This window comes from Pituophis catenifer, unplaced genomic scaffold (genome assembly GCF_029215685.1).
Source record: "Pituophis catenifer annectens isolate HBS135680 unplaced genomic scaffold, rPitCat1.0.hap2 SCAF_4, whole genome shotgun sequence".
Classification (NCBI taxonomy): domain Eukaryota; kingdom Metazoa; phylum Chordata; class Lepidosauria; order Squamata; family Colubridae; genus Pituophis; species Pituophis catenifer.
The window spans coordinates 109,163,264-109,182,345 of NW_027256884.1; the positions used below are offsets into that span (position 1 = coordinate 109,163,264).

The window sequence follows — 19,082 nt, forward strand, 5'->3', positions numbered from 1 at the left end:
ATCTTCATTAGAGGAATTCTCCTCTTGATGCCAATGGGATTCTTTGTTTCAGTGGAGTTGGGCAGGTCCATCAAGATAGCATCCAAAAGATTCTCTGACAGCTTCTGATTTTGTTTTGCCACAAAGTAACTCATGCTTTAAAAACAATGGCTTTTTTAAGCTTTCTAGCACGTGCCCAAGTGAATTCAATTTACCTTTTCTACACTTATTCTAAATACTATTTTAACTCTTCATCCCAGATTATGAAAGGTTAAGCTTCAAAGACGTAGAGTCCAAAATAAGTGAAATGTAACACAATATTATTCTAAAACACTATCACAATAAAAACAAATCAAAAACATGAAAGCAGCAGAGCAAGCCAGCATAACACTTGAGCAAATATGTCTTTACTGCACCAAAATAATAGTGTTGAGTTTCAGAGGAAGGCCATTTTAGAGACAGAGGTGTTCCCACCGAGAAAACTATCTTCTTAGTTTTTATAGAATTGGCTCCCACTGGTGAAGGAACTCAGGGAGAAGCATCTAGAATTGCACAGGTAGATCAATAGGAGATTGTAGCGAGGTTATCAGCAGCTGTTCCAATTCTGCTGAACTGAAACTTCTGACTAATGGCCATGGTAGTTGATCTCAGTTATCATACAGGTAGTCCTCAAATTACAACTATAATTGAGACCAAAAATTTGATTGTTAAGCAAGGCAATTGTTAAGTGAGTCATGCCCAATTTTACAGCATTTAAAAACTATATGAATATACCCATCTTAAACATGATTTCTACACCAATAAATATCGCAAAAAATGTCTACTAGGAGAGCATATAGGAGAAAAAAGAAAGAGCTACAGAGCTTCTAAAAGGGGAAAGGTTAAGATGATCGATCTATCCTCAGTGGCACCCAACATATATGCACCACTGTGGAAATGCTTGTACTAGAGTCAGTGGCAGCCCCTTAGTTTTCTTTACATTAGCCCTGAGGTCTGATAAAATACCTATGTGTGACTAAACCAGTTATACATGATTCTGTGTTGTTGGTGCATATGAAAATCAGTTGGGTGACTAGAAGAAATTATGACGTTCAGTTCTGTTAGTAATAACTTGGATGAAATATATGACAATTGTAGATACGGCTTAACCAAAACAAGGGGCATAGTTCAAAATAACCATTTTCTAATTTTTATTTTCTCTCTTTGAATCTTTCTCCCTTAACTTTCCACCCTTGTGACTGGAAGGCTTACACTAATAGCTCTTGACAAAGGTTGGTTTGTAGAGGCCTTCTGAAATTAAGTTGAGGGAAGCTTACTGTAGACAATAGTGAACTATATACATCAATAATTTGACTCGGTATGAAGCAGCTTCCTATTATCTTGTACAGGCTGAAAGGAATCTTTGAATAGTAACTAGAAGATTATATGATCACTTGCCAATAGTTTGCTTATAACACATGTGCTCATCATTGCTTTAACATCCTCCCCCCCAAATGCACTATACCCTAGACTCTTGAGACATTCAGTTTGTAATCATAGGATTACCTTTTGCCAGGCCATTCAGTGCTTTTGAGTTGTCTCTTCTTTCTTAGTATTGTAACTAATCCACATTTGAGAAGCTGCATGAAAACTACTGTAATCACTAAAGTATTTTCAGATACAAAGTTCAAAGGCTGAGTAACAAGACCAAGATAACATGGTAGAAAACATCCAGATATTTACAAAACCGAACTCTTGAATGCATGCCCTTGTCGTAATCCTTTCCTTCATCAGTGGAGACATCTCTGTCTATCAATCATGTGGCTTTATATAGCAGCTGAAATGCTACACATTTGATGAAAGAGGTAACAGATTGTCTACGGCACATTAGAAGCATATCTTTCTCTTAATACAAGTTGCTAGTCAATTAGGAACTGGTTTATAATTATTGCAAGCTTCAAAAGAACCTATATTAAACTGTTATTTGCAAACAGTTTAACAATGTTAAACTCCTGATAAATAAACTAAGGAGTACAATTATTTCATTGTACAAAAATGAGTTGAAGAAAGCAATTCAGTATGAAAAAGTTTATTTGTTGACCAGTTTGGGTTGATAGAGAAACACCTTTCGATGGGGTATAAAATACCAATATTGAATTATGAAAAAACACTGGGGATGTAAAGTATATGATTTGAATACAGGAGAGGGCTCTATTCATTCCAGTTAAAATCTGCAGACTGAGACAGACAAATCTGTTTAGTTCATTCTGTACTGACAGACCTACTTGTGCTTATTTAAACAACTCTTTTCCCCCCCTTTTCCCTAGTTTTGTAAAAAAAAAAAATCAGCATAAAATTTTACATTTCAGTTGTTCAGTTGTATTTTGAACATGATGTATTTTACTGGTGCTGAATCAAGCATTGCTATGCAAGTAGATATCAATTAGATGCCTATACTAGTTAGCTTGGATGTGATACATTACATTTTTGAACTGCTGAGCAGCTAAAAGCGTGTGTGTGTGTGTGTGTGTGTGTGTGTGTGAGAGAGAGAGAGAGAGAGAGGGAGAGAGAGAGAGAGAGAGAGAGCAGGCTAATGAATTAACTCAAGTTGAAGGAGGCCTAATGCATTTACCATCTTCATGCTTTTGCAGAATATTTAAAAAGTCTCTGTTCAGACTCTCTTAAGCTTTCCAATTTGGAGACCTATGATGGCAGATTCCACTGGATGACACATTACAGTTGATAGTCTCCAGATCTGCTTAGAAGTTGCAGAAGGGCCTCTTGATGGCTAGTCTGACTGTGATGCAAAACTCTCTGTCTCTAGAGGTCAGCCATTCCCTAGACTTCTTCGTGGGGGGAAAAAAATCTACCCACATTTCACAGAAAGCAATCCAGGTTCTTATTCAAGTCTTAAGGTCTTGAACTGAACAACACAGTTAAGTACTTGTACTTAGTTGTAAAACATTTCTGCTCTGTTGAAAGTCACTGATATTAAACCAACGTGCTTGGACTGAGCAGCTACAAATTTGTCTATTTATGACATAAGGGGAATTCATTCCTGATATGCTGATCCTGGCATCCAGATATAGGCTTTGGAAAAGGAAGGCCACTTATATAGAAAATTAAATACTGCTGAAGCAAGTAAAAGATGGTGACTTGCCAAGTTTTTTATACTGACAACAGGCATGGAGTATATTTGGACATGCATAAATGGATTTATATAAAATTCCTCACTTGTTCAGACAAAAGGATTTGAGTCTGAAAACACTGTTTGGCCTTTTGGGTTATTTATAGCTCATCCCACCATTTCAGTTTCCTCAGAACTGAAGAAGTTTCTTGGATGAGAAACTAAATGTTTCCAAGGGAGGGAAAAAATCAAAGTCCAGTTTGCCTTTTGGAAAAGCACCTTTGGGAAAGGTTTGGACCCCAATTCACAAACAAATATATTATCTCATAAGCTTTAGTAGGTCTCAGACCATTTCATCTAATCCATGGAATATTTTCTTGAGAAAGAAGTGTCGTGTTTTATTTACATGCAGCTTTCTATAATGTATATAAAATTCTGTAATGTTCTTCGTTTTATTCAGACTAGATTCACACAACACATGTGTTGTTGAATCAATCCATTAATGTGGATTGATTGTGCTAAAGCTAAACCATAAAAACCTAATCAAGATTAATGCATTGTGCAAACATGACTACTAAATTGTAAGGACCTGGTCTGGTAATTAATCCATTAACACAAGACAATGCATGGAATCTTAAAGTAACCAAACTAGCATGTTTGCACAATGCTCTAAGCCATAAAAACCTAATCAAGACTAATACATTGTGCAAACACAACTGCTAGATTTCAAGGACCTGGTTTGATATGCAAATAAAGCTCAGTATTTTGCCAATTAATATCCCTTAACTATTTCACATACAATCTATGGTTATTAGGTTAACCATAGGTTAGGTTAAATTAAGGGAGGAATCCTTTATTTGTATTCACATGATAAGAATAAAGTGGGTACTACATTTCCATTACAAAGATATTATATACACTCCTGAAATGTATTCATCACAAAGAAGATTTTAAAATGATGTATTATAAATAAATACCATATGATAAAAATAACCTGCTTTGTTAGGGTAAATATATTTGGAAAAGTCATGCAAATTAAGTGAATATCAGTGGGAAGAACTGTTATTTTTAGATTTTAATATGTTCCCCCTATATGCTACAGCTATAATAGGAGCCTGTGATAGTTGTTGGTAACCATAGTTTCATAAGCATCCATATCCTTCAGCAGGATGAGTGGTGGAGGGATAGTTCTATCCATTGTTAAGCTATTTTGCATAAATGTATGCATTTAAAAAAGGTGGCTTGTTATCTCATCATCTTAGCATATTTAAATAAATTAGTTTATTTCAGACTTTAAATGTCTCATAATAATTATATGTAATCCCATTAGTTGCAAATGAAATTGCTCAGAATCTTGTTCAAGTAGCTTCATTTTTAGCTATTTATCCATCTTCAACAATGAAGATACCGAAGGGATGGATAGCTTCTGCTTTTTAGAATCAACCATCAATAGTAAAGGTTCAAGCAGTCACAAAATATGTTGCACACTAGCATTTTATAGAGCAGCCAGGAAGACCTTGGAAAAGATATTCAGACCAGTGGTGGGATTCAAATAATTTAACAACCGGTTCTCTGCCCTAATGACCAGCTCGGTAGGCGTGGCTTGGTGGTCATGTGACCATGTGGGCGTGGCCAACTCAATGTCACTCACGTCGATGGGCGCTTCGCCTTAGCTGTTACAATGTAATAAGGGTTAACCAGAGAGGCAGTTTCTGTAAGCAGGGCAATAAAGATTAGGCTAGAAACAACACCAGAATGTTTTCTTCCTGCCTTCCTTACAGGATTAGCCCTGTAAATTGGAAAAAAAACAAAATAAGATTTCTTCCAACAACCGGTTCTCTGAACTGCTTAGAAAGTTAACAACCGGTTCTCCCGAATAGGTGCGAACTGTCTGAATCCCACCATTGATTCAGACGCTGTGAGATCAAAATAGCGGAGGCAATGTTGTTCTCTGTAACACTATGGAAGTGAATGATAGACTTTGTAGAAGCAGGATAGAAATATTACTGATGTTTTTGAAATGTGGTATTGGCAAAGATTCCTGAGAATACCACAAATAAACAAAATAAAAAAACAACAACAAGCAAATGGATTATGGGCAAAATTAACTCAGAGTTTTCACTCAAAGCACAAATGCTGAGGCTCAAATTAGCCTACTTAGACAAATTATGTGAAGAAGTCTGTAACGCTGGAAAAAATATAAGGTAAAGAGAAGGTAAATGGACTCAGTTACAATCCTATTACAGCTTTATTGCAGGCCAACCTGGCGTTAAGTAGCAACAGCCCCATCCCTTTTGATATTCTGAAAGGATATCAAATCACCTGGTATCACCTGGTTAGGTGATTAGATATCACTGGTACACCAATGGAACCAGAGACTTGGCTAGATGGCTCCACTGTTGAGGGGGACATTTTTTATTCACTTGGATTGTATTTTGGGATTTGGGGGGATATTTATTACTCTACTTTTTATATAAGAACCGCAGTGGAGTAGTGGTTAGAATGCAGTACTGCAGGCTACTTCTGCTGTCTGCCGGCTGCCTGCAGTTTGGCAGATCGAATCTCACCAGGCTCAAGGTTGACTCAGCTTTCCATCCTTCCGAGATGGGTAAAATGAGGACCCAAATTGTTGGGGGCAATATGCTGACTCTGTAAACCTCTTAGAGAAGGCTGTAAAAAGCACTGTGAAGCGGTATATAAGTCTAAATGCTATTGCTATTTGTAGTCACAGTTCAAGAGTTGGCAGCTGTATAAATGTGATAAATAAATAAAAATTAATAAATAAACAGCTGCAGTACAGGGCTGCCAAAGCTCCAGCTCTTGGGCTGAACATGGGAACCAGAGCCACCTTCGCTGGGAATGGCCTGCCCCTGTCTCCTTCATATTTCTCCCATTGGATTTTCAGCTTTAAATCTGACTATACTTGAATTTGAATGTCTTTTTAAGGAACCTTCAGAATTTTCTTTTCTGCAACTATTTTATAGATAATGAGGCTGGCCATATTGATAAGGCAGGCTGGCCAGCAGGCAATAAATAGTTAATGGAACAAAATAAAATTTAAGAAGGATTTTTTTCTCAGATAAGAAAAGACATTTAATAACTCTGGATGCTTTTGCCCATAGCAGTTTCATAGCTGTGGTCTGCAGCCCCCCAAGGGCTTGGCACACAGAGCTATGCTTGGCAGGTTTTCCTGTAGATTCACCAAGTCTGAGTCAACCGTGGTCAGTTGCTAGCCTGCATAGTTTTAGCAATTCATGTTAAAGTCAAGGCCCTTGAGAAGAAGGGAGATGACTGGTTTGGGCATGTGGGAGTTTTCCCATCATTCTGGAAATATTATGAGATTGAAGTTAGATATAATTTCAGAGTGTGTCTAGTTCTCAATCTACCTGTTAGTCTCTATCAATATACTTGTTCCCAAATTAAATCTGATGTCAGACATGGAATAATTTAAAAAAACCTGGAAGAACATATTGATTTTGTAGGACACAGCCACTGAACTTCAGGTGGGTTGTTTAACCTACAGGAGATAGATATGCTTTAAACCAGAGGTCTGCAACCTTAAACATTCAAAGACCCATTTGGACCCGTTTCCCACAGAAAAGAAAACATTGGGAGCCACAAAACCCTTCCCGTGCCTGAATATTTCTTGAGCGGCTACAAAACTAGCATATGTAGTTGAATTAAACATTCTGTTTTCTTCTGAAACTTTTCTTTTCTTGGATTTATCCATGGTTGGCCTACCGGGGGTTGAAAAACTGAATAAATCGTGTGCTGGCGGGTGTCGCACATTTGTGGTTGTGACGCATATTTTGAGTGACAGGGAGCCGCAGCAGAGGGGTAAAAGAGCCACATGCGGCTCCAGAGCCATAGGTTGCTGACCCCTGCCTTAAACTGTGAAGAAACTGAGCTACAGTTTATGTTATAATATATCTGTCTTCTGTGACTTAAGACAATGGCTTGGGTGGGTGACCACAATGCTATATGGGTTAGTTAGCTTATCAGTATAAAGCAAGATTATATCTCCAAATGGTTTTGTCTGATAACCACTATCAGTTAGACAGTTATCATTAAGTATATTCTATATTTAATTCCGTTACAGAATCATAGAATGGAAGAGTTGGAAGAAGTCTGGGGAAATCAAATTCACAATATGTACATAATTTCATTTCAGCAGATCTTAGAATTCATCTCAATTCTATTGCATGTCTACAGCAGGAAACCACTGGTTAAAGTATTAGATTTACACTAATTGATCTACCATTTCTGTATAGTATTATTGCTACTGCATTTGCAAATGTGAACTTTGGGATCAAAGTCAAAGCTTTTGGCAATCAAGACCGATGAATTCTACTCAAAATTCCGCACTTGGGTCTATTAACCAAGGATAGAAGCAAAAACACATTTATTTGTTTTATTTATTTACGGTATCTGAAAAGGCTCCAGAGTGGGACAGAGAGAGAAAAGTCCATTGATTACTTGGCAAAAGTCAGATTTCAGCTTTTGGCTCTTAAATACCTGACACGTAACTATACCCTTCTGACATAATGTCTAGTATAGTTTTTTAAATTATCCCATAATTTAATATGGAAAGTAATTCTTTTTAAAAAACAAAATAGCCATTCAGTGGATCTAAATTTCAGTAAGTGCCTCTTCTACAGTTGTGGAATTTCCTATTCCCTAAAATAACATAAGTGTCATTGTCGAGCCCAGCCACGGCTCGACATGCATTCCGGAGGGGGAAAGGCTTGAACATACGTCCCCCAAACTGAGCTCTCAGCGGAGTGGCTAGCACCGGCCGTGTTAGAGAGTGGTGGCGGGATACCGGTTCATTTGGTGGTGGTGGTGATCGTCTCGGGATGTGTTTAGGCTGCGACATGGGATGGTATGTCAGGGGAGATACGGCTACGTTGGAGAAAGCGGTGGAGGATGAAGCAGCATGATCCAGGAAGCGCTGCAACTCGCCGAAACCAGGATCAGCTGAGACGCGCCACTGGAGGGCAGGGCAAACTGTTTAAAAGATGCTGAGAGGCGGTAGCTCTCAGCGCTGACTTTGTGAAGTTCTTCCTCGATTTTTCCTGATACCCATTTGTTGCAAATTAAACATTGGTGATACATCCAGACCTGACTTTGTTTGGTGATTCAGCGTATTCCTGCATAAACGCGGATTAGAAAAGCTGAGAGTCATTTTAATTGCCAAAATTAAGTAGGCATAATATACTGTTTAACTAAACCTTTCTGAAAGCAGAACAGACAATCTTTGGATGAGATTCTTCCTACTCCTACACCACAATTCTGTCCCCCTCCAACCTCACCCAATAGAAGGTTACTCCAACCTGCTGCAGAAGGTTACTACTCTTTCCAGAACTGTACTAGAAACTTATCTCTACTTGTGCAACTTTGGATTGTATTTGTTTTATATGTATTTAAGTAATACTTTAGTCTGCCAGACCAGAAGCCATCTTTTACATTTGGGCCTTCTGGCTTGCCACATTTTCTACTGTGGGAAAATGGGAGGGGGGATTGCATAGAGTGTGGGTGATATATAATCGAAATAATATTCTTTTCTCAGAGAGTCAAGGCCACCTTGCCCTGCAGCTGCGATGAGGTGACTGGGAGGCATCTCCAGTTTTGGATGGTGCCTGATTGGATCATGTGATGGATATGTGGATAATGGGCAGGAACTTAAACTTTCTTTTGGTTGGGGAAAACCTGGAAACTTTCAGATTTGGGTTTTCCCAGATGTGCCAATATGACATCTCTAATAAAGTGGAACTTTGAGGAAACTCAAGCCTCTGAGTCTTCTTTCGTTGGGGGCATTATTTGAAACCCTGACATAGTCCTATCTACAAAACTGTCAAACTAATTGTACAAATGCAAGGGAGTTTTCTTCTATTCAGTATAAGTATCTCAGAATTCAGTGCTACTGGCTTATTGCCAATTGTTTATAAAATGCATAGCTTTAGACTTTGATTTCTTCTGATTTCTAAGTCTTCATTTTGCATAGCAATGCTGAAACTCCACGGAATCTTTGAAGCATCAGACTTTGCCACCCAGATCACTATTTGGAACCAGAATTGTGTTGTTGTTGTTGTTTGTTTGTTTGTTTGTTTGTTTGTTTGTTTAAAAGTAGTCTTTTCAACTTCTTCATCCATTTCAAATCCTAAGGTGGGAGAGAACCTGAGTAAGACATAGGCCATTGGAATAGTATCATGTATTTACAGGATTATTTTTCTTGGCATGCGGTTAGGCTTTACATGCTATGTGGCTGAAACCAGATTAGCTTGTAGTGCTAAAGAATACTCAATAAGAATTTACTAGCCCTGACGAATCGTTGAATATGCTTACAAGTTTGTTATTTTAGTGTAATGATGCAAAATTCTACAGATTGTTCCAACACTCCTGTAGTATTCTCTATTTTAGAAAGAACAACTGTGAGCGCTTATTTTTAGAATTTGCTCAGCAGCTGCTTCCAAACGATGTCCACATTCCATGTGCTTCTCCAGTGTGTAGAAATATGTTGTGTCACACTGATCTAAAGCTTTGTGCAACCTTTCTCTATTTCAGCTTTGGTTTGCATTCGTTAATGGATTCTCTGGGCAGATTTTATTTGAGCGCTGGTGCATCGGGCTCTACAATGTGGTAAGTGTTCTCCGCCCTCCACTGGATAACAGGCCAAACTGGGGATGACATTCCAGCTAGGGCTGTTCACGTCTGTGTAGTTTACTCAGGGGTGGGTTCTAAAATTTTTTACTACTGGTTCTGTGGGCATGGCTTATTTTGTGGGCGTAGCTTGATGGTCATGTGACAATTATTTAGGATTTAGCAGAGGTACTGGACTACCAGGCTTTTAACTGCTTGCAGAGCAGTACTAATCTACCCATTTATTTTTTCCAGGCACTGGTCTACCCATTTATTTCTGCAGCACTGATCTATTCATGTATTTTTGCAGGCACCGGTCTACTCATGTATTTTTGCAGGCACCGGTCTACTTATTCGTTTTCTTTTAACACTGATCAGCTGTAGGGCGGCCCTTTGAAGCCCCGCGGCAAGAGTTTAAACAGTTTTTTTCCCTCTAGCCATCAGCTGGGACTCAGGAGGCAGCAATAGATTGGGGGTGGGGCCAAATAAAAGGTAAGAATAACGCGGGGGTGGGTGGGAAGGCGGGGGGCGGGTGGGCAGAACCGGTTCAGTGGTGTCATATCGTCACCGCTACCGGCTCGGGAGAACCGGGCCAAACCGGGAGGAACCCACCACTGAGTTTACTTCATCTGATCCTCTCCGTTGGACTATTTCACTTGGGCTTGCTGGCCATTAGGCCTGAACAAAAATAGAAAGCTTTTGCTTTTATTCCTGATGTGAAATAATTCCTTAAAAAATCTAAATAATTCTTTAGCAAATACCTCCACAATTTATGGCCAGCCAAGTCAAAGTGGCCCCATCAACTTTCAGCAAACTTGACAATCGTGCAGGGGACCAACAGGATATGGTTCAATTGTCTTTAGAATGGAATTCTACTTTAATTCTAAAGTAGGAAACAGAATAGAACAGAACAGAGTTGGAAGGGACCCTGGAGGTCTTCTAGTCCAACTCCCTGCTTAGGCAGGAAACCCTACACCACTTCAGACAAATGGTTGTCCAATCTCTTCTTAAAAACTTCCAGTGTTGGAGCCTTCACAACTTCTGGAGGAAAGTTGTTCCTCTGATTAATTGTTCTAACTGTCAGGAAATTTCTCCTTAGTTCTAAGTTGCTTCTCTCCTTGATTAGTTTCCACCCATTACTTCTTGTCCTGCCCTCAGGTGCTTTAGAGAATACTTTGACTCCCTCTTCTTTGTGACAGCCCCTGAGATATTGGAGCACTGCTATCATGTCACCCCTAGTCCTTCTTTTCATTAAACTAGACAGTTTAGATACAGCAGGATAGGTTCCTTTCTCAGGGTCAGAGCTTGCAGTCACATGCAGCCGCAATTGAGGTCACCAGAGAGTGGAATTGTCACAGAAGTGGGGAAAACTAATTGGGCGGATGGATGGATTTCAAGAGTTGGAATGGAAGCGGCAAACCATGGTTTGCCTACTTCCTATGACTCTTGAGAGCATTTTAATAGCGGGTACGCAGTCATTTTCTCTGATCTGTCACTATACATACTGATGGCTCATCTTTACTAGCTGAGTCAGCTGTTGTCACATAATAATAATAATAATAATAATAATAATAATAATAATAATAATAATAATAATAATAATAATAATAATAATAATTTTATTTCTATACCGCCCTTCTCCCGAAGGACTCAGGGCAGTGTACAGCCTATTTAAAAACACAGAACAAAACAACAATTAAAATTTAAAATCATTAAATAATTAGGCTCCAATTAAAATCCCAGAAATTTAAAATACCCCAATTTAAAATCGTTATGTTAATAGCCCGGCCTGGCGGAACAACAGGGTCTTCAGTGCGCAACGAAACACCCGGAGGTCGGAGATCTTACGTATTTCCGGGGGCAGTTCATTCCACAAGGCTGGGGCTCCCACAGAGAAGGCCCTCCCCCTGGGTGTCGCCAGCCGACATAACTTGGCTGATGGCACCCTGAGGAGACCCTCTCTGTGGGAGCGGACTGGTCGGTGGGAGGCTATTGGTGGCAGAAGTCAGTCTCGAAGATACCCGGGTCCTATGCCATGGAGAGCTTTAAAGGTGGTAACCAACACCTTGAATCGCACCCGGAAGACCACTGGGAGCCAGTGCAGCTCGCGCAGGAGGGGTGTCACGTGGGCGCAACGAGTTGCACCCATAACCACCCGCGCGGCCGCATTCTGGACCAGTTGGAGCCTCCGAGTGCTCTTCAAGGGGAGCCCCATGTAGAGAGCATTACAATAGTCCAGCCGGGAGGTGACAAGGGCGTGAGTGACCGTGCGCAGGGCGTCCCAATCCAGAAAGGATCACATAGTTATCCTAACGTTTTAATGATATTCTTTTAATATTTAATAAGCAATCCAATTTAGTTGATGTGACCTCATTCAGTGGAAAAGGCACTGGAGATACGACATTTTGTCTTGCTTGATTAATTCATGATTAAACAAGGAAAACCAACCACTAAATGTTATCATCAATCTCAAATAAGCCTAACCCAAGCCTAATCTACCAAATTTCCAGTATAAATATTTACCATCATAAATATATTTCAGCTCAACACTAATTAAAAACGCAATATTCCCATAAAACATTAAAATACTGCCTGATTCTAAGATACTCATGCAATTTTTCTGGAAACAAAGGAAGCCTAACACTAACACTAAGCTCCCCCAAATGGCAATCCAGATATTTGGTATCCTGCTATATTCAATATAAATTTATCTACCAGAAAACTTTAAAAATGGTCAAGTCTGTTTAGTAAATATTGCCATTAACCTCAAGGAACCCTAACTCTAACTGCCCTTTATATTAGAATAAATATTCAATCCCATCCTCCATCTAAACCTTAAAACATAAGGTTATCTTTAATGATAAAAGATAATCCTAAATCTAATGCAATTCGCAATTTTACTATCAAGTTCAAGAAAGCCTAATTCTTCCCCTAATCTGCCCCACTACAAAATGTCAATACAAATATTGAAACTTAAGAATCACTCAACACTTTATGCAAGCTTTAATTTAAACTTAACATTGTTTTGATTGAATACATGCCACCTTGTTGGTGTCAACATAGATAGATTTGCTTCATGACAGTCAGTCTGTCAGCTAGTATTTCAGATCTTCCAATGGTGCACTCATCACCATCAGTGGTGCAGTGGTTAAGAATGCAGTACTGCAGGCTATTTCTGCCGCCTGCTGGCTGCCTGCTGTTCGGCAGTTCGATTCTCACTGGCTCACTCAGCCTTCCATCCTTCCGAGGTGGGTAAAATGAGAATCCAGATTGTTGGGGGCAATATGCTGACTCTGTAAACCATTTAGCCCACTTTAGGGCTGTAAAGCACTGTGAAGCGGTATATAAGTCTAAGTCAGGGATGGAATCCAGCAGGTTCTGACAGGTTCTGGAGAACCGATAGCAGAAATTTTGAGTAGTTTGGAGAACCGGCAAATACAACCTCTGGCTGGCCCCAGAGTGGGGTGGGAATGGAGATTTTGCAATATCCTTCCCCTGGAGTGGGGTGGGAATGGGGATTTTGCAGTATCCTTCCCCTGCCATGCCCACCAAGCCACGCCCATCAAGCCACACCACGCTCATCAAGCCACGCCCACAGAACCAGTAGTAAAAAAAAATTGGATTTCACCACTGGTTTAAGTGCTATTACTATTGCTCTCACTACTATAAGTGAGCACATCCACTTTGCTGCTGGACATTCTCTTCTTCTGTTTCCTTCCCTCTTTCAAGCATTATAGACTTCTCTAGAGACCTAGATCTAATGTATAATACAGTATAAGTATGAAGTGTGATAATCTGAGCTTCATAATTTGCACCTCAAGTGAAAAAAAATCTGGGTTGATTTTCTGCTGATCCATTTGATTTCTTACTATATATAAAATTTCAAATCATTCATTCATTCATTCATTCATTCATTCATTCATTCATTCATTCATTCATTTGCTGTAACTAATCTTCATATCCGTTATCCAAGGATGCACCATATGCACAGAATGCACATACTGGATTTTACTGTCAGCATCCAGGAAGCATTAATGTACTCCTATCTTTACATAAATGCCAGTATAAATATTCAATCTAAAAGATCCTGCATGCACAGTTTTAAAAGCACATATTACATTTTTCCACCAATGTCAAGGAAGCAGAACCTTAATCCTAACCTTTTAGAAATGCCATTTTAAATATTTAACACAATGCTTTCTCCACACTCAGCCTTCATCCCATGTAAATATAAGGCTATAACTAACTATATATTTAAAAAACCTGTTCTGGATCAGAATAGCAGCTATTAAATATTCTTCAAGGAAGCTGAACCTTAACACTAACTTCTACAGAATACCAAAATTCAATCTTTAAATCATCATATACCGATTCTGAATCGTAATTTAGTTGAAAAATTATCACTAGTATTAAAAAGATTCCTTGGTTTCAAAAATATGTTAAGCTATGATATCTTGGGAAATACTATACAACTATTAAGGGATCTTGAAAAAGCCAAATCCTGACCTAACCTACTCAGAATGACAATACAAAAATTAACTTAAAATGTAGAGTACTACTATGCATACAAAAATTACTCTGGGTGTAAGTAGCTTAATCCTAAATGTAATCTCCCCAAATGCCAGTATAAATGTTGAGCCATAAAAATATTTCCATATTCAATCTGAACACTAATTTACAGCTGAGACTGCTACTAAACACAAGAATACTCACTAACTGAAATGTAAGGTCCCAAAATGTACTTGAGTCACCAGAATGCCAAAGAGAGAGACTCAAGAAGAGGCTTGGAAAAATATCAGCTTTAATTTGTACAAAGAAGAGCTGGGTAGACCATAACACTACATACAGACAAAGAGCATGTAGTGAAAGGTCACACCTTGGAGAAGGTATGGCGTCCTTTTATACCTTCAGAGACATCAGCTTAGTACCCATTTCTGGCCCCCTGGCCCATGCCTTCCTTGATGCCCTGCATTGGCCATGCAGGAAGGTATAGGGGGGGTTGAGTGCTTAGCAACAGAGGAGCTGGGTGCTTAGCAACACGGGTACCAGGCATGGAGTTTTACAGAAAAACAAGATAGCAGAAGTTAGATCACTGGTAGAAGCAAATGGCAGAGGCAGTACCAATTCTTAGCAAAGCAATTCTTACAGAAGCAAAACAGCAAATCAAACATTTCTACTGACTCTACTATTATGTCCCACCTATTCTACTATTATTATGTCCCTTCACTAACATATAGATTAAATATAACTATAAAATTCAAGCACACATGAATGCATGTATGTTTATCATATTTTCAAAATTGCTTATCACCCGCACAGAAGGATTCTGAAAATATATTAAATTTTTGTAATTCATTTCATAAATTTTATTACTCTCTTCTTTGCTTTTGCTTCCTATGAACCCAAACTATTTGTCCACTTGTCTGGAAGTTATTAACAGGCAGACCGTAAATGAATTAATTTAATATGTATTGTTTATAAAACAATTTCCCTAGAAGTGGACTATAAGTAGTCCTCAATTTATGACTGTAATTGAATCCAGAATGACAGTTGTAAGTGCGGTAGTCGTTAAATGGGTTACCACATGACCACGCCCAATTTTACAACTTTTTATTGCAGCAGTTGTTAAGTATATGCAGTGGTTGTTACACAAGTCCATTTTCTCCATTGGGCATTTTTTGCTAGAAACTAGAAGTAAAAAAGCAGAAAATAGCAAAGACTGCCAAAAATCACAGTCTTATGACCATGAGATGCTGGAAATGGCCATAAATGGAAGGCAGTTGCCAAGATTCCAAAGTGCAAAAGAGAAGGCAAATGTTAGAACTTTGAAAACAGATCATATGTAGCTCTGTGGAGGTCTGCTGTAACTACAAATGGTTGCTAAGCAACTGTTATTAATTAAGAACTACCTGTCATGAAAAGAACTGAGAATAGAATAGAATAACAAAGTTGGAAGGGACCTTGGAGGTCTTCTAGTCCAACCCCCTGCTCAGGCAGGAAACCCTATACCATTTCAGACAAATGGTTATCCAATCTCTTCTTAAAAACTTCCAGTGTTGGAGCATTTACAACTTCTGGAGGCAAGTTGTTCCGCTGATTAATTGTTCTAAATGTCAGGAAATTCCTCCTTAGTTCTAGGTTGCTTCTCTCCTTGATTAGTTTCCACCCATTGCTTCTTGTCCTGTCCTCAGGTGCTTTGGAGGATAGCTTGACTTCCTCTTCTTTGTGGCAACCCCTGATATTGGAACACGGTTATCATGACTCCCCTAGTCCTTCTTTTCATTTAACTAGACATACCCAGTTCTTGCAACCGTTCTTCATATGTTTTAGCCTCCAGTCCCCTAATCATCTTTGTTGATCTCCTCTGCACTCTTTCTAGAGTCTCCACATTTTTTTTACATTGTGGTGACCAAAACTGAGGAGACAGTCTTTACTCAGTTGCTATAGATTAGTCTTGAACATTTTATATTATTTCAAAATACACAATAGCAGTAATCAATCTAGGCTGTTAAAGGTAACTTCAAATAGGGGTTTCCAACTCCTAGGCCTCAGACTGGTACCAGTCCATGGCCTGTTAGAAACCAGGCCACTCAAGCAGCAGGCAAGTGAGTGAAGCCTCATCAGCGCATGGCCGAGATCTAGGTTGTGCACAAAATCACCCCACACACACATTGGCCCATAGAAAAATTGTCTTCAACAAAACCCGTCCCTGGTGCCAGAAAGATTGGTGACCGCTGGCTTAAGGTGTATTCTGAATTGCCTTTAAAAGCTGTTGATTCAGAGGCCTCTTTTTTATTTTTTTCATTGAATGGAAGTCTAGGGATTCTTTCCTTCAGTCCGCTGCAGCCTTCTGCTTTGCTGTCCAGCACATATGATAAAAACTTGTCTGCTTTGGGCATCTAATTTAGATTCAGCACAACTGAATTTAGTAAAGCTGTTGGTGTGGATTTTAATAATGCGGGGATTCTTTCCAGGTATGACGTATACTTTTCAACTTGTTTATAAAGTTAATGGTCTGTTATTTTTAATTACTGCCTTTGTTTTTTCTAGATTTTCACAGCATTACCTCCCTTCACCTTGGGAATCTTTGAACGATCGTGCTCCCAGGACAACATGCTTAGGTTTCCCCAGCTCTACAAAATTACTCAAAATGCTGATGGGTTCAATAGCAGGGTAAGAGGCAATGTTTACTTAGAGGGAAGGATTAAATACAGCTGGGCTATATGAGTTTAAAGCTGAAATTTTAATTTACAGCTGCTATTTCAGATTGAACACCCTGAAATGATTAATCCTTAGTGTTCATCCTTAATAAATGCTAGGTCTGGTAGTGGTAGTAAATCAGCTTCCAACTGTGAATGGTGATCATGGCACAATCAATTGTGGTTTATCTAAAATGAAAGTAGATAATTATGATCTCCTCACAGCCCTAACAGAAAAGAAGGAATGCGTGGTGGAAAGAAAAACCATGTTTATGTTTTTTATGGTTTATGGGAATTCGGATTATGGGGGAAGATTACATGCAAAACAACACTATCAGAAAACACTAATATAATTATATTATATAATTATATATAATTATATATACCCAGTAAAGAGTAAGAATTAAAAGGCTGTTTTAAAAGAATTAAATAGACAAAAAGATATCATTATAGCTAAATGTTTTTGGTCCCAAAATATTAATTGAGTAGAAGTTAGTAAAACCTCTTGGGGAAAGATAATGCTGCACCATCAGTGAAAATGGATTGGGACAACTCGCCGTGGCCAACTTGCCATAGGACAACTCCCCACAGGACAATTCAATACATACAAAAGTTAAATTAATTTCAGTGGAACTGTGGCCAATAATAATAAAATAAAGAAGTCAATCCAGAAATACAAGAGTTAAAATAATTTCGATGTAAACATGGACACCAATAATAAAAGTAACTGAATGAAATTACTAATACAGCATTGACAAAAAAGCTCTACAGAGAATAATTAAAACTGCCCAGAATATCATCAGACTCCAGCTACCAGCCCTGGACGACATCTTCGAATCTTGCTGTTTGAGGAAGTTGCATAACATTCTCAGAGACTCTTCCCATCCTACTTACAATCTTTTTGGACTGTTGCCTTCTGGCAGAAGATACAGAACAATTAAAACTCGGACACCATGTTTTCTGAATAGTTTTTATCCTTGAGCTATAATTGCACTCAACCATGAACTAAAGGGCCACCATCAGTGAGCTGTTGGACAGCATTACTTGGTCTGTGGTGTGGATGTTTGGGTGGTTTAGGGGTGGGGAATTGTGGTGGGTGGGAGTGTGTTTGGGGATTGTTATATGTGTTGGACCTAGTCTTTGGTGTTAAGTGAATTTCGTTGTACGGGTATACTGTGTATACACGTACAATGATAATAAAGTTATTATTATTAAATTATCCCACGATGATTTTTTCCAAGGCGAGTTGGCCATGGCAAGTTGTCTGTGGCTAGTGGGTTGTGGCAAGTGGGCCATAGCGAGTTGGCTATGGTGAGTTATCCTAGACCCCACTGAAAAGGCCTCTTCCTCATAAACGTCTACATTTTGCAGAGGGGGTAGTTGCAAAAAAAAAAAAACCCAACCCCAGCTAAAAATCTTAATGGATACAGGTTAACAATCCAAGTTCCATATCATTAGCTATGAAAGACTGTCAAATGTCAGAAACAACACAATTGTAACATTCTATACTGACATTTCTATCTGGAAATTCCAAATGATCTCACATTACCAACAAAGCCATAATAAAAGACAATGAATGTCATCAAGCATTACATTGAGCAAGACCACGTTAACAGATAACTCATGTAGAAATCCAGTACACTACTCCCTGGTCAGCACTGTCATTGTTTGTGTTCCCAAAATAAGAAATTCTCAAATTCATGTAGACACCTCCATTTAAGAATAGGTTGAGCTTCCTTGTAGCGAGGAAATGCAATTTATATATTCATGGTTATATCTTTCTTATTCTTAAAGGCAGCTCAATCCTAGGAATAGGTACAAAATTTATAGTAGCGTTTAGAATATTTTAAGCTTTGAATATTAACTTTTAAGAGCTGGTTCTCATTATCTTTTGAGCCACAGCAACTAGACTGTCTACAACATTGGCAGTATTTTGGCATCCAGCTGCAACAGGGTATAAAAAAATGTCTGCTTCATTTAGTATGTTGAATTGGCAGGAGTTCTGCTTGCTAATTCCTTCCAAAGCATGATGACTCTCACTGGGTGAAATCCCCACTTCCCTGCTGTAAGTTGAAAAGGTCAGGCGTAGGTTTCCAAATTGGAATATTAACCATATACATTTATAAGAGTCTCTACGCTTGCGTATGAATTAATCAATA

At 38.8% G+C, this 19,082-nt stretch overlaps 1 protein-coding gene across 2 annotated transcripts in view; it reads left to right on the top strand.

The window, feature by feature from the left end:
• ATP8A2 (ATPase phospholipid transporting 8A2) overlaps window positions 1-19,082 on the top strand; it is a 352,855-nt gene that overhangs the window by 219,338 nt on the left and 114,435 nt on the right. Inside the window, exons 27-28 of one of the 2 annotated variants that reach the window (XM_070943898.1) lie at window positions 9,650-9,724; window positions 16,775-16,897. In XM_070943898.1, coding sequence (XP_070799999.1) covers window positions 9,650-9,724; window positions 16,775-16,897 — 198 coding nt within the window. The remainder of the gene's footprint in view (window positions 1-9,649; window positions 9,725-16,774; window positions 16,898-19,082) is intronic. The other variant, XM_070943899.1, reaches the window with a different exon arrangement.